General features: G+C 50.5%; 1 protein-coding gene across 1 annotated transcript in view; it reads left to right on the top strand.

Annotated features, from left to right (window-relative positions):
• The first annotated feature begins 1,248 nt into the window (after window positions 1-1,248).
• LOC102884601 (calpain-8) overlaps window positions 1,249-12,772 on the top strand; it is a 47,491-nt gene continuing 35,967 nt past the window's right edge. Inside the window, 2 exon segments of the mRNA XM_015592746.1 lie at window positions 1,249-1,485; window positions 5,586-5,655. Coding sequence (XP_015448232.1) covers window positions 1,249-1,485; window positions 5,586-5,655 — 307 coding nt within the window.

Below are 12,772 nucleotides of genomic sequence, written 5' to 3' on the forward strand. Positions count from 1 at the left end.
CCCGAGGCATCGTCAAGGCCACATCCCCTACAGAGGCTCTGAGGGGAGCTCGTTCCACTTCTTCCAACTCCTGGCGGCTGCGCTCCGGGCTCTGCCTCTGTGGACACTCCACCATCTCCTTATTTGTCTGTCGTCAGATCTCCCTCGGCCTCTTCTCAGGAGAATACTTGGGGTCGCATTTAGGGCCATGATCTTCTCCCCATTTCAAGACCTTTAACGGCAAAGACCCATTTGTCGAATAAGGCATCATTTATAGGTTCCAGAGATTAGGATTTCATGTCTCTGGGGACACTTTCCAGCCTGCCGCACACACGCTAAGGTTCAAAACTCATCGGCATGATTCCCCTCTTAAGGGTAGACCAGGCCTAGGAGAATGGAACCCCGAGAAAAGGGATCAATCCAAAGTCCAAGAGCCCAGAATCCACTTCTGAGACAGAACCCCAAACCCTGATTCCCAGGCCTTCTCGTTCAAGCTTTGGTTCCCAGGAATAATGACAGCTGACGCCTCCTGAGGGCTTCTTACTCACTAATCTAAGCAAATGACGTGCACGATCTCATGAGTCTTCCAAACGGCCTGCAAGGTAGGTCCCCCCATTATCTTCCATTTGACAGCTGAGAAGATTACGGGGCGGGAGGCTGAATAACTTGCCAGCGGTTATTAATGAACAGAGCTAATTACTGATGGAGCTAGGGTAGAAACCCGGGCAGTCAGAGGTCAAAATCTTCATGCAGTGTCCCGCAGGCTCACTCCGACCCACCGTGCGGATCATCCTTCCTGATGTTTTTGTCCTTCTAGCAAGTCTGGAACCTAACTTTTCTGGAAGCAAAAGAGACCCCTCCAACGCTTGCCTTCCTCCTGCTCAGAACCTCTCCGGTTCCGTGGTAAATCCTTGCCTCACTGAGCCTGACAGGCCTTCCCATCCCAGCCAATGACCCAATGGGAGGTGAGCAGGTCTTGCAATGAGGTGGGGACCGCTGAGGTCCTATTAATGGCTTGGGTGGGGCCCTGGAAGGTTCCCGGCCTCCAAAGTGTCTGCCAAAAGGCAGCCAGGGAAGGCGGGGCACTTTGGGTACATATTTGCTCCAGGCTCTGATTCACTTCCCTCTGCAGCAGCCCCTCAGGTGAGATGTTTACCTGTCCCTCCTCCCCTCCGTGCTGCCTTATAGCTCCCCTCCCAGTGGGGCAGGTCTCCCAGAGCACAGAGCGGCGCTGTCCTCCTGTGTACCCCACGGGGCCCGCCCACAGCCATGGCGGCCCTGGCGGCTGGAGTCTCCAAGCAGCGGGCAGCCGCCGAAGGTCTGGGCTCCAACCAGAAGGCCGTGAAGTACCTAGGCCAGGACTTCGAGACCCTGAGGCAGCAGTGCTTGGACTCAGGCGTCCTCTTTAAGGATCCAGAGTTCTCAGCGTGCCCATCAGCCTTGGGCTACAAGGATCTCGGACCATGCTCCCCGCAAACTCAAGGCATTGTCTGGAAGCGACCGCCGGTAAGGAGATGGGCTGGCTGTTGAGTGTCGTGCAGGATGGAGGGCCCTCGCTTCCTGTCAGAAGTCGTGGAGGGAGAAGTCATGGCTCTGGATCCTAAATCCCATATTTCAGAAATCTTTTTCAGAGGCGGCGAGGTGTAGAAGGGAGAACATGCATGGGCTCTGGGACTAGACCAGTAAGACCTGAATCCTGGCTCTGCCTGTGTGGCCTTGGACAGTAGCCTTTGTGAGACTCAGTTTCCTCGCCTGTAAAATGGTGCTTCCAGCACCTTACTTTTCAGGGTTGGTGTGAGGACTAGAGATAAAGCTTGGAGTCTAGTGTCCAGCACGTAACAGGCACAGGACACATGGAATTGATCAATGCTGGGTGCAGTCGTCGATTAGAGGAAATCGTGCTGTCATTGCTGAAAGGCACGGGGTTGCTGAAGGCCGTGAATTGTCCCATGGGGCTGGCGGGTGGAGAGGCGGGGGCTGTGGCTCTGTGAATACAGATGGAACTCAGGGGCTCCTGGGTGTTGTCACTGGGACCACCCGAAGCTCAAGGGCAGAGAACGGGGAACCGTCCTCCCAAAACCTGGACCCATGACCTACAGCTATGCGACCCCGATTAAGTGATTTAACCTCAGTGACAGGAGCCTCCTCCGCACAGAGCGGCTGTGAGTATTGGGGTAATTATGTGAAGGGCTCTGTTTAGTGTCTGGCACATACAAAGTCTCATAAGAGAACATGCTCGGTGGCCCTTGCCCAGGGCACCTTGCATCTTCTGGACCGTGATGGGAAAATCATTCTCAGAGCCCTCACCTCCTCACCCACCCACATGGCCGTCGCCTCTAAGCCATGTCTTCACCTGGCCTCACTGCCCAGGTTAATGTGATCATTGAGGACTAGGCGCGCTAATTTGTGCCTGTCAACAAAATGCTGTAAAGTCCGGAGGATGAGGTGGTAGAACCTGATTGATGTTGAAGTGCCGCCATTGTTTGGAGTTTTCAGATGAATAAATAAATGCGTGTCAAAATTTACTGTCTCCATTTTCGCTCATCAGTGAAGAATGATCACACAGCTGTTTTTAGCCAGGCCGAGCTCACACATCACACAGTACATTAGAGGACACGGTTTTCTCTTCTAAGATAAAATAGGTTATCAAATATCTGAGATGGTAATGACCCTGGTTCTGTCTCTCTCTGGGATGTGCCTGGGAACCTGAGAAAATCAGCCCTTTCCTAAATGCTTTATTTCCTTCTAAGGGGCCTTCTTGAGGTCTGTCTGTGAGAAGGTCGTGCTGTTCGGAAGTGAGGAGCAGTAATGAGTTCAGTTGCTGCTTTTTTCCCTCCTCCCCCCTCTCCCTCCCTTCCTATCTCCCTCCTTTCTTTCTTAAATTGTGGTAAAATACACATAACGAAGTTTACTCTAGGTAACTCATTTACGTGACATCGTGTAGTATTCGTTCTTTGGCGTCTGGCTTACTTCATAACGCAATGTCCTCCAGATTCATCCACACAGCAGGTGTTGGGACTTCCTTCTTCTTTGCGGTTGAATGACATTCTCTTGCACGCATGTACGATATATATTCTTTTTTTTACCCATTTACCCATCAATAGACTCTTGTGTTGCTTCCACGTTTTGGGGATCGTGGATCATGGTTTTATGAATATGGGTGCACAAATATCTCCTTGAGACCCTGCTTTCAATCCTTTTGGGAATTTAGCCAGAAGTAGAATTGCTAGATCATATGACAGTTACGCTTCGATTTTTGGGGGGCACCACCGTATTGTTTTCCATAGCCACTGCACCATTACACATTCCCACCAAGAGGGCACAATGCTTTCAGTTTCTCCACGTCCTCGCCAACATCTGTTATTTTCTGTTTTTTTTTTTTTTTTTGGATAGTGGCCATCTTAAATGGGTGTGAGGTGATATCTCATTGTGGTTTCCATCTGCATTTCCCTGATGACCAGTGATGTTGAGTATCTTTTGTGCTTCTTGACCAGTTGTACATCTTCTTGGGAGAAATGCCTATTCGAGTCCTTTGCCCATTTTTAAATTGGGTTGTTAGCTTTTTGTGTCACTTGCTGCTTTGAGGGTGATTCCTTATTTCCTTAGTCTTGGGGCCTTTCAGCCAGCTGCCCAGATGTGGCTCTTATGATCCTGGTTCCTACAAAGATGTCCATTTTTACCTGCCTTTGAGGGAAAGGAGATGATATATATACATATATATCTAGCCTATCTTGATTTACGGAGTCCTGGTTGGGGCAGATGCTCGTGTGTGGCCTTAGTGGAGCTTTAGCTGGGGAGGGGACAATTGGATAACTGACAGGCAGCAGAGTGGCTAAGAGCGTGGGTTTGGGTGTCACGTGGATCAGGATTTTAGTTCCCTCGTTGGCATTTACTAGCTGCGTGACCATGAGTAATTTACTGACCTCCGTGGGACCCAGTTTCCTCATCTTTAAAATGAGAATAATAATAGTACTTACCTCCTTGTGTTCTTGGGGAGGTTTGAATGGGAGAATGGTTTAGCGCAGGGCCTGACGTATGATAGATGCTCAATAAAATGAGCTGTCTCTAGCTATTAATACAAGACAGAGTGTCCAGAGGGTGAAATAGAAATATGAACAAACGTGTGGGAGTTCAGGGAAAAGGAGCAGTTAGATTTGACTGCAGAATTGGGGCGGGTTAATTACTGTAGACATTTGAGCTGGGCCTGGTGACGGAAGAGAGTCGTGACAGAGACCAGAGAGGCACAGGATTGAGCAAAGGCCCTGAGTCGCGCAAGTGTTTTTAGAGCAAGGAAATTCAGAGGAAAGCGGTAAGTAGAGGACAGAGAGCATTGTGGGAAACAGAGAGATGAGGCTGGAAACGTCACGTGGGACCAGATCCTAGAGGGACAGGGGCGCTAGGCCCAGTATGTGCCCATATCGATGGCGACGGTGAGGAAGATGGTGGCCATCGCTGAGTTTCCCAAATGTGCACAGTCAGAGCTGCCGAAGAGCCAGATCTAGACTCTCGGACGTGGCCCAGCGTCCTGGGGAGCAGTGTTTCCACGTCGCCACCATCACCGAGACGTGAGGCTGAAGTCACTTCTTCCCGCCTTGGCTTCCTTCCTGACACCCTCGCTCCCCTCGTTCCCGTCCATCGGAGGCTGCGTCATTCGTGCTTATGGAGTGTTTCGAGGCCCTTACCCGGGCAGTACCGAACGTTGTTCCTAAACAGGCACGATTGTTATTCAGGGAGAAAAAAATAGTGTCCAAGTGTGGGGAGGCGGAGCCTCTTAACCTCTTAAACCTCTCTCCTGCTTCGCATCTCTGATCTGAGGTCCAGCAGAAAGTTAGTAATGGAGAGACGACTTTGGGCATGTTCTCCGGGAGTCATGCTGAGGTGCCATCTTACAAAGCTGAGGACGTCCTTGGCCCCTGAAAGATTCATATCATATATCGGTCGTGGCATTTCTCGGTGGTTTTTTTCTTGGAGGAAGGTGAATTTTGAATTATGCTAAGACTACCATGTAGTGAAGCGAACATTCCATCTACTTAGAATCGTCTGAGCGCTGTTCCAGTGAAAACACTCTAACTCGCTCCCGGCCCTTGCAAACCGCTCTGTCTTCCAGACCGAACTCAGAACTTCAGCAGAACTTGGTAGACGTATCAGATATGAGTCTGTGAGCTCATATCACACGAACAGCGTGACGTGGGTCATCGATGACGCAGCTCGGGGGTGATTTGGGAAGCATCAGCATACTCTGTACTTGGGAGTTGAAGCCACAGGCTTCACCAAGACAGAATGCTCAGGGCAGGTTATTGCCATGTGAAATGGCATCCCTGCAGAGGGTTGAGGACCCAGGGTTCCCTAATTCTTAGGAGTGAGCAGAGCAGAGGAGTCTTCGAAGGAGATTGAGAAGGGGTATTTAGAAAAGTGAGGAGAAAGTCAAGGGCAAGTAAGGCTGGGGACCTGGGAGAAGAGAGTTTTCAGCAATAAAGTGAAGTGTATGCCACAGAAGATCCAGGATGCTTTCAGGTCTGAATTCAATGACTCTAAAGTCATCTTTACGCTGCTGCCACCATCACTGAGCATCTTATGACTTGTGTTTTATCCCAAATTGCTTTAAGGAACTGTGTCCCAGCCCTCAGTTTATCGTTGGTGGAGCCACGCGCACAGACATTTGTCAAGGGGGCCTAGGTGAGTAACCGGGGAGAGTCCTGTTTGTTTGGGGAGAGGGCGGGGTGTGTGTGTAATGAGTAACATCAGATTAAGCCATGACACTTGACCGACTGCAGTTACCTGTAAGTGGACATAATTTACCCTATAAAATGGCTCCGTCTCTATAATTATGAACTGTCATAGTAGATGCTTTTATAATTAGTCAGAAAACAAGAATCTTATCTTCCTAGCCAAGCTTTGTTTCATCGGCCCAGAATTCTGAGATGAGGAACCTGCCCTTCACAACCTTTCACATTCCCACCAACTCAGGTGCAGTTCAACTTGGGAAATCATTCATTTTATTTTGTTTCCTAAGTTCGAACCTCAAGTGCTAGGAACCAGGATTCTCCTCGAGAACAGATTAGGGGGCAGCATGGCCCTGAATCGACGTCGCTGGGCCTGCACAGCACCACCCAGGGACGGCTGCAAAAGAAATGAGAGCAACGAGGAGACACATCCTACTGGGTGAAAATCAGCAAAACAAACAGAATCTCAGCACCCGTACGGCCCCGAGAACGGTCCCCTTTCAGAAGGTCCCCTGCTTTTTCTTTCCCCCTCCGTGTTCCAGCCGGGAAACCCTGTTGGAATCCTTTATGATTCTGAAAATCACGGGGCATTTTATTTGAAACACCCCCGATGTTCCTTAATGAATATAGCAGGGCTGGTGGCGGGCGGCTAGGACGATAATGCAGCAGGAACGATTCGCGCCCCGTTTCCCCGAAAACCTCAGCCTGCGTGTCCTCCGCCTTCGCGTCAGGGCTGTGAAGGAGCAGCGTGGGACCGCGCCCGTTCTGGGTTAGTGCGGGGTGCCTTTGACCTCCTCCAGATGTTTGACCGAATTTCGCGTGTGTCTCAAGGAAGTACAATTACCAACAGACCCTTTTAACTGCTTTTCGTCAGAGATGTTTTAACTTTGGGAAAGGTGTTTAATAAGTGCCTTTTCATCGATTGACTCGGATCTTCCTTCGAATAGGGGAAAAGAGGGTCTCCAGAAGGAGGCCGGGGCGCCGCCGCGGGGAGGGTGCGCTGGTGGTGAATGCGCCGGAGCTGGCAGTGCGGGAAGTGAACCCCAACTAACCCTCAGAATCCAACTCACACCAGAGGCAGCCCAGCCTCCGAGGGGGTGGTTTTCCATAAGCAGGAAGAAGGGGGCGCTCTGTACGGGGCCTGTGGGCCTGGTGGAGCCTGAACAAGTGGAAAAGTGGGCAGAAACCAGCGGCTGAGTCAGGATGACCTATGTGGCTGGGAGGCTGGGAGATTTGGGGAGCCCCCCCCCAACAGTGGTGGATTGCGGAGAGATTACGAGGAGAGACTCCTCACTCCAGGGCAAGGCGGTGTCATGTGGCACATGTTGATTCAGGGCGTGACAAGGATTAATGTTTGTTAAATACTTCCGTTGGCTTTTCAGAGTCCAACAGGGCCCCGCTGGGGTCTGCTCTAGGTTTAAAAAAATTATTATTATTATTATTATTGTTTTTTAACAGTTGATCTATAGAATGAAAATGATGTATTTTTTTCTCCCTAGCTTTGTGTTACTATCATTTTATTATTATTCTGAATACACGCGGTTCAAAAATTAAATTCACTGAAAGTTCACAGTGAAAATCGACTCCATCGCTCACTGCCCTGCAACCACTTAAAAAAAAAAAATCCTTTCAGTGTTTCTTTGCAAATTCAAGGCAGTCTAAACACATATTCTCATTTTTATCCCTTTTTTGCACTGAAGACAGCGTACTGTAAACACTGGTCGGCACTTTGCCATTAGTTGCTATTATTTTATTCCGTAAGACATTTTGGAGATCTTTCCACATCATTGTATAAAGAGCTTCGTTCTTTTTTAACCCCTCAGCGTCCTGTACCCCGTTGTGCGATGTGCCACAGTTGATTTATCCTATTTCCTACTGGCGGACACTGGCGTTATTTTCTCGCCGTTATAAAACACGTTGCCGAGAATGTCCTCCTCCTGACATCCGGCCGGACATGCGAGGGTATTTGTCAGCAGGTCCGACGTGTGTCCCCTGCGACGCCAGCCTCTTTGCGCCCTGTCTTCTTGGGGGAGCCCACACTCCCCAGGCCTAGCAAGGGCCATGTGCACAGCCCCCCAGTGGGGCGGGAGGGAGTCTCAGGGCACATGGCACTGGGAAGGAGTAAATCGTAAGTGTGCGACGCCCTGTAGGACACACCTGCGCGTGCCCATTTCCAGCGTGTGCTCATGGCTGGCACATCACCCAGGCAGCTGCAGAGACCTCACTGTTCCAGCACAGACCGTCTCCCCCTTGTACACTGGCTCATGCATATCCCAAAACTTTTTAAAGCCTCTGTGGCCAGTGACAAAGACTCTCTCCTACCCCCGAAGTACACATTTCTGGCTTCGTGCACCCCGCACGGTAAGCCATGCCTGTGTGGTTCATCCGCCTGCGGGGAACACGGAGATGAGGTGTCAGTTATGCCTATGGTCGTGAAAATGCAACAGGGCCGGAAACAGCCTTAGGCATCCCAAAGCCACATGAGGGATGTTACTCTACAACCATAGATGACCTTGGTCTCCCAACGATGAGTTTTGACATTTGCTGTCTTCAAGAACAGGGAGCAGCAGAATTCCTTTTAGCAACGAGGAACGGAGGCTTCCAGAATTTATAAAGAAAGGAGATTGCTTTCTGAATAACAAATGCTACACCGTTTATCCAAACTTGACCCCGGGCGGTTTATTTTCCTTGCTGAGCAGGATCAGCAGTGAGATAAACTTTCCTTTGAAGGTTTGGTGAGGGTTGGGGTTTCTCTCTCCTTACCTGGCCTTCCCGCCTCGTCTCCCCTCTGTCTGATGTCTGTGTGTTTTGCGTGCCTTGTGCTTATCTATTCTACCCTCTTTTCTTTCTTGACCTGGTTTTTCTCTTCACCTCTGTAGACTTGATGATTTTCTCATCCTCACTGTATTTACTGAATGGTAGTCTTGTTTTGAAAAGGAAACGTCTGGCCTGTCTCACATGTCTCTAAAGACAACTAACAATGACGACCTAAATTCAGGTGCCTCTTCTGAGGCAGCCCTCACGTTACTTTTCCCGCGTGAGTCAGCGTGTCCTGGGGCAGGGCCAGCTCTCGGCAGTCAGGACTGGTGTCAGCGTCTTTAGAGAACTCTTCTAGAATGTTTTGATGTGTAGCATCCTTCAGGGGCTGGGGCGAAGTGAATCAGTTCACTAGGACTGACTGGTTCTTTTAATGAGTAATCAAGGGACGCTTCAGCAAACTTAAAGGGCCAAACCCACTCTTCGATTCTGTCAAGCACCAGGTCAGACCTCCAGGAAGCAGAAAAACTGCAGACAACAGTTCCCTGCCACCCAGCCTTGTGTAACATGGAGCAAATTTGTTTTTTTGTTTTTTGCTAACAGGGTCTTTTCCTACTTGTGGTTCCCCTTTTCCGTTGCATATATTTCCCTTCTATCTTGAATCCTAGTGCTCAGTGCCATTATATTAGATCCTACTATCACCACTGTCCCATCTCCTCTGAGGAAAGGGCCTGGGATAACCATTTACACTTTAGTGTGAATTTGAGCCAGTGGGTTACAAGCATTGTTTCAAGAGCATGGAAGAGTTCTACTGTTACTCTTTAGTTACACAAACCCTCGATAATTTATTTCTTTTCAGCATGAATGCAGGCAACGAAGCACACTAATAGAAATCATGGACGAGTTTCCTATCATATTACGATCGTTGCAAATATCTCAAAATACCACTTGTACTCATCACTACCTTGTACTTATGCCGTTTATGAGGCTCCATTCCAATCTTTTATATAGAACATTAATGAAGAAGCACAAACTTTATTATAGTTTTTAAAAAACATTTTGATAACTGTTCCAATGTCATTTTTATAGTCTTATTTTTTTTGCCTTATGCATTTAGAAACATTATTCTGAGATCAGATCCAGACTTCGCTGCACTACCAAGGGGCCATGCACAGGAAAGACTAAGAGCCCTGCATTACAGGAAGGTGAGGCTCCTTCTGCCAGGGGGAGGTTTCTTTCTGTGGCAAGGGGATCTTGTCAGCTAGTTTTACTTACTCAGCAGTGTCCTGACTGTCCCTTACTTCTAAGAGAAATGCAAAATGTGTGGCCCAGCCTCTGAGTCCCCAGGGAGACGAACCCTTGCCCTTGAGCTTACTAACCTTATGAGGAGGTGGTGAGCGGTGCCAGGCCAGCGGGGAGCTCTCTGAGTGCCATCTTGGCCGAGCGGCCCAAAGTGTGGGTCCAAAACCCAAGTCTCAGAGTGTGGCTGACTCTTCCTCAGAGGGGCGCTTGCTGAAATGCTTCTGTCTCCACGTCTGTGTTTTTCCATCGCTTTCCAGGCCAGTGACTGTGGAGCTGCTGGCCCCGCTGTCACCTGGGCTTGGGGTGTTGGCCTCTCTTATCAGGTACCCCCTTGCCTTATCGCTTCCAATTCCATCACCTCTTACTTGTTCATCCTGTTGGGCTCCCCAAATCTCCTTTCTCCCCCTGGCTCTTGGGTAGCCAGAGTTGGGGGGCTCTCGAGAAGGATTAACTCCAGGGGCCATGACTCAAATGAGTCAAGTCAGCCAGGAGCGGGTTGAGTAGAGAGTAGCGGGGACTGTGGCTAACTAGCGACCGTGCCTGGTTTGAGGAGGAAGCCATCCCCGACTTGACCCGGATGTTGCCTTGAAGGGGCCAGGAGACCCACCCCGACCGCCCCGCGTCCCGCAGTGCCCTGGTGACTCTTCAGCCCCTCGCCGTGCTTTCCTTTTCCTTACGGCTTTCGCCACCGCCCGGGCACGGATTTACTCACCGGTCGCCTTCCCCACTGCAATGCAAACTCCACGACATCAGGATCCCCCCGCTGCTGTATCTTTAGGGCCTAGAATAGAACTTGGCGCAGAGTAGATGCTTAATAAATATTTGTAGGATGACTAGATAGAGGAATTGGGCCAGATTTTGCAGTTCTTAAGAGAAGCCAGAAGTCTGTTTTTGTTTTTTATTATGTGTGAAACCTTCCAGTTTAAATAGATCCACCACTACGCAGGCCAGCACTGCACAGGCCGAACAGAGTAGATCTGCAAGCCGGTTTGGACGGTTTGTCCCCTCCAGTTGACACCGAGGCCCTGCCGGGCTTGAATTACGGCACTGACTCTGCATGTTTTACATTCGAATCGGCTTTCACACTTCCGATCTGCTGCGAGGTGTCCCTACTCTAGTCTTGGAGAAAGGATTTTTTTTTTTTAGTAGATGAGCCCCAGGCCCGCCTGTGCTGGGCGCTGGCCGTTGACTGAAGCTGCTTTCTCCGTGGTGGCCTGTCCACCAACCACTCCCCTCCACCGAAGGGTTTTGCTTCCTTCCCGTCTCGCATCTTTCTGCTCTCAGGCGCTGTGCTCGGGCCATTTTTCCCAGACGAAAACCACCTCGTTTTCTGTCCATCGCGCCCCACCGGGCCTCCCGGGCATTTTCACATCCGAGTTCACGTTACTTCGTCTCTTCACGTGTTTGAGGGCGGGAGGCCATTCGCATTTGGCCAGGGGGACGCTCCGCTGTCCCGTGTTTACTATTCGATGCACTTTAAGGACCCAGGGGTGCACTGAGAAGCCTCAGGATCCCCAGCGCTGGTCCGGGAGTGCCGGACTCTTTTCAGTCATTTTTGGAGGGCGGCTTTGGGCGACCCGTGTAGCCCGCCCCAGCACAAAGAGACGAGGCCACTTGGTACCTCACCGCGTGGATTTCAGCCTCGGCCAGTGCTAACGATGAGTCACAGTGCTCATTTTTTTTCCATTTCTGTCTCCATTAGGCCTGGCTCCTAGCGTTTGTCTTATTTTTACATCCAAAGGGCCTTCAATTCAGTCAGCGCACCGCTTCCTCGAAACTGGCTCTGCGATGTTTTCACACGAGCCCCAAATGTATTTACCTACTGATTTTCTTCTCCTCCAGCGAATCGATTCCATTTTTATAATCTACTAAGAAAATGTTCCCCCCCACATAGCATTAGAGGCCTGATTTAAAGCGAGGGGAGAGAGAAGGGTGACTGGAAGCGATTTCCCGCCATCGACAGTTACTCCTTCCACGACAGCAGAGATTAGACGAGAATCGGCCTGACGGGCCTCGTGGAGAGACTCTGAAATAATTTGGATCGGTTCCCTCAGCCGTGAAGAGTTTTCTTTCTTCTTTCCCCTTTTCCTCCCCACTGATAACTTAGAGGGTAAAGCAAGATGGCCTCTGATTCAAAAGATAACCCGCTAAGAACTGTCCTCGGCCAAACGCTAGGAGCCAGGCCTCTGCTCCCTGCTGTCCCCACTCTGCTGTCAGGTCTGAGGGGCGTCGTCTGGGTAACTATAGGGACCAGAAAGTGGAGATGTGAGCTGGCCTGCGGGGGAGGCCACCGAAGCGGATTATTTAGTGTGCTTTATTCTATGTAGGACAGCTCGAAAGCAGCGATTTCGAGGTTATAAAAATTATGGTTGCCGTAAGGAGTCACATGGTCATCGCTCAGAAAAATGCCAGTCAGATGTGGGGCTCATCCTTGAAACTGGGTGGGTGGCACTTCTCTTAGGGTGACCCTAATCGCTCACCCCCTTACCGAGTTTCTGGACATCGCGATATCAGGGGCCGACGTGCTCTCAGGTCTTGCTTCGAGGACAACGGTGACCACACAACGGAGGAAGATATTCCAGTGACGCGTGCTGGATCTTAATTTACGAATACGTCAGGAGGTAGGGACCGCACGGTGGATTCAGGGACGGCTGGTGGCGGGACGCTTGTCAGAGCGAAGAGACACAGGGCTCATCACACACGCCAATTTGTGGGAATCGGGAAGAACTCTCACGGCTCATTCGTTCATGCCGGAACTGTGCATTACGTGCCTTCTTCGAATAAACTGGTGTCGTCTCCTGGGAAAGAGAGAGGGGAAGAGGGCTCCAGACGGCGGAAAGAATGTGAGCGAAGGCCCTTTGGATAGACGGAGCCGGGAGGGCGGAGCTGAGTGCAAAGGGGCAGCGGCCGGATGGGCAGGGCCTTGGTGCTGGGCGGGGGACTTTGGACTTTATTCCTAAGGGCAGTGGGGAAGCATGGACGGTCCCTGAGCAGGATCGTGTTCAGCCAGA

The sequence above is a fragment of the Pteropus alecto genome, unplaced genomic scaffold (assembly GCF_000325575.1).
Source record: "Pteropus alecto unplaced genomic scaffold, ASM32557v1 scaffold65, whole genome shotgun sequence".
Taxonomy (NCBI): Eukaryota; Metazoa; Chordata; class Mammalia; order Chiroptera; family Pteropodidae; genus Pteropus; species Pteropus alecto.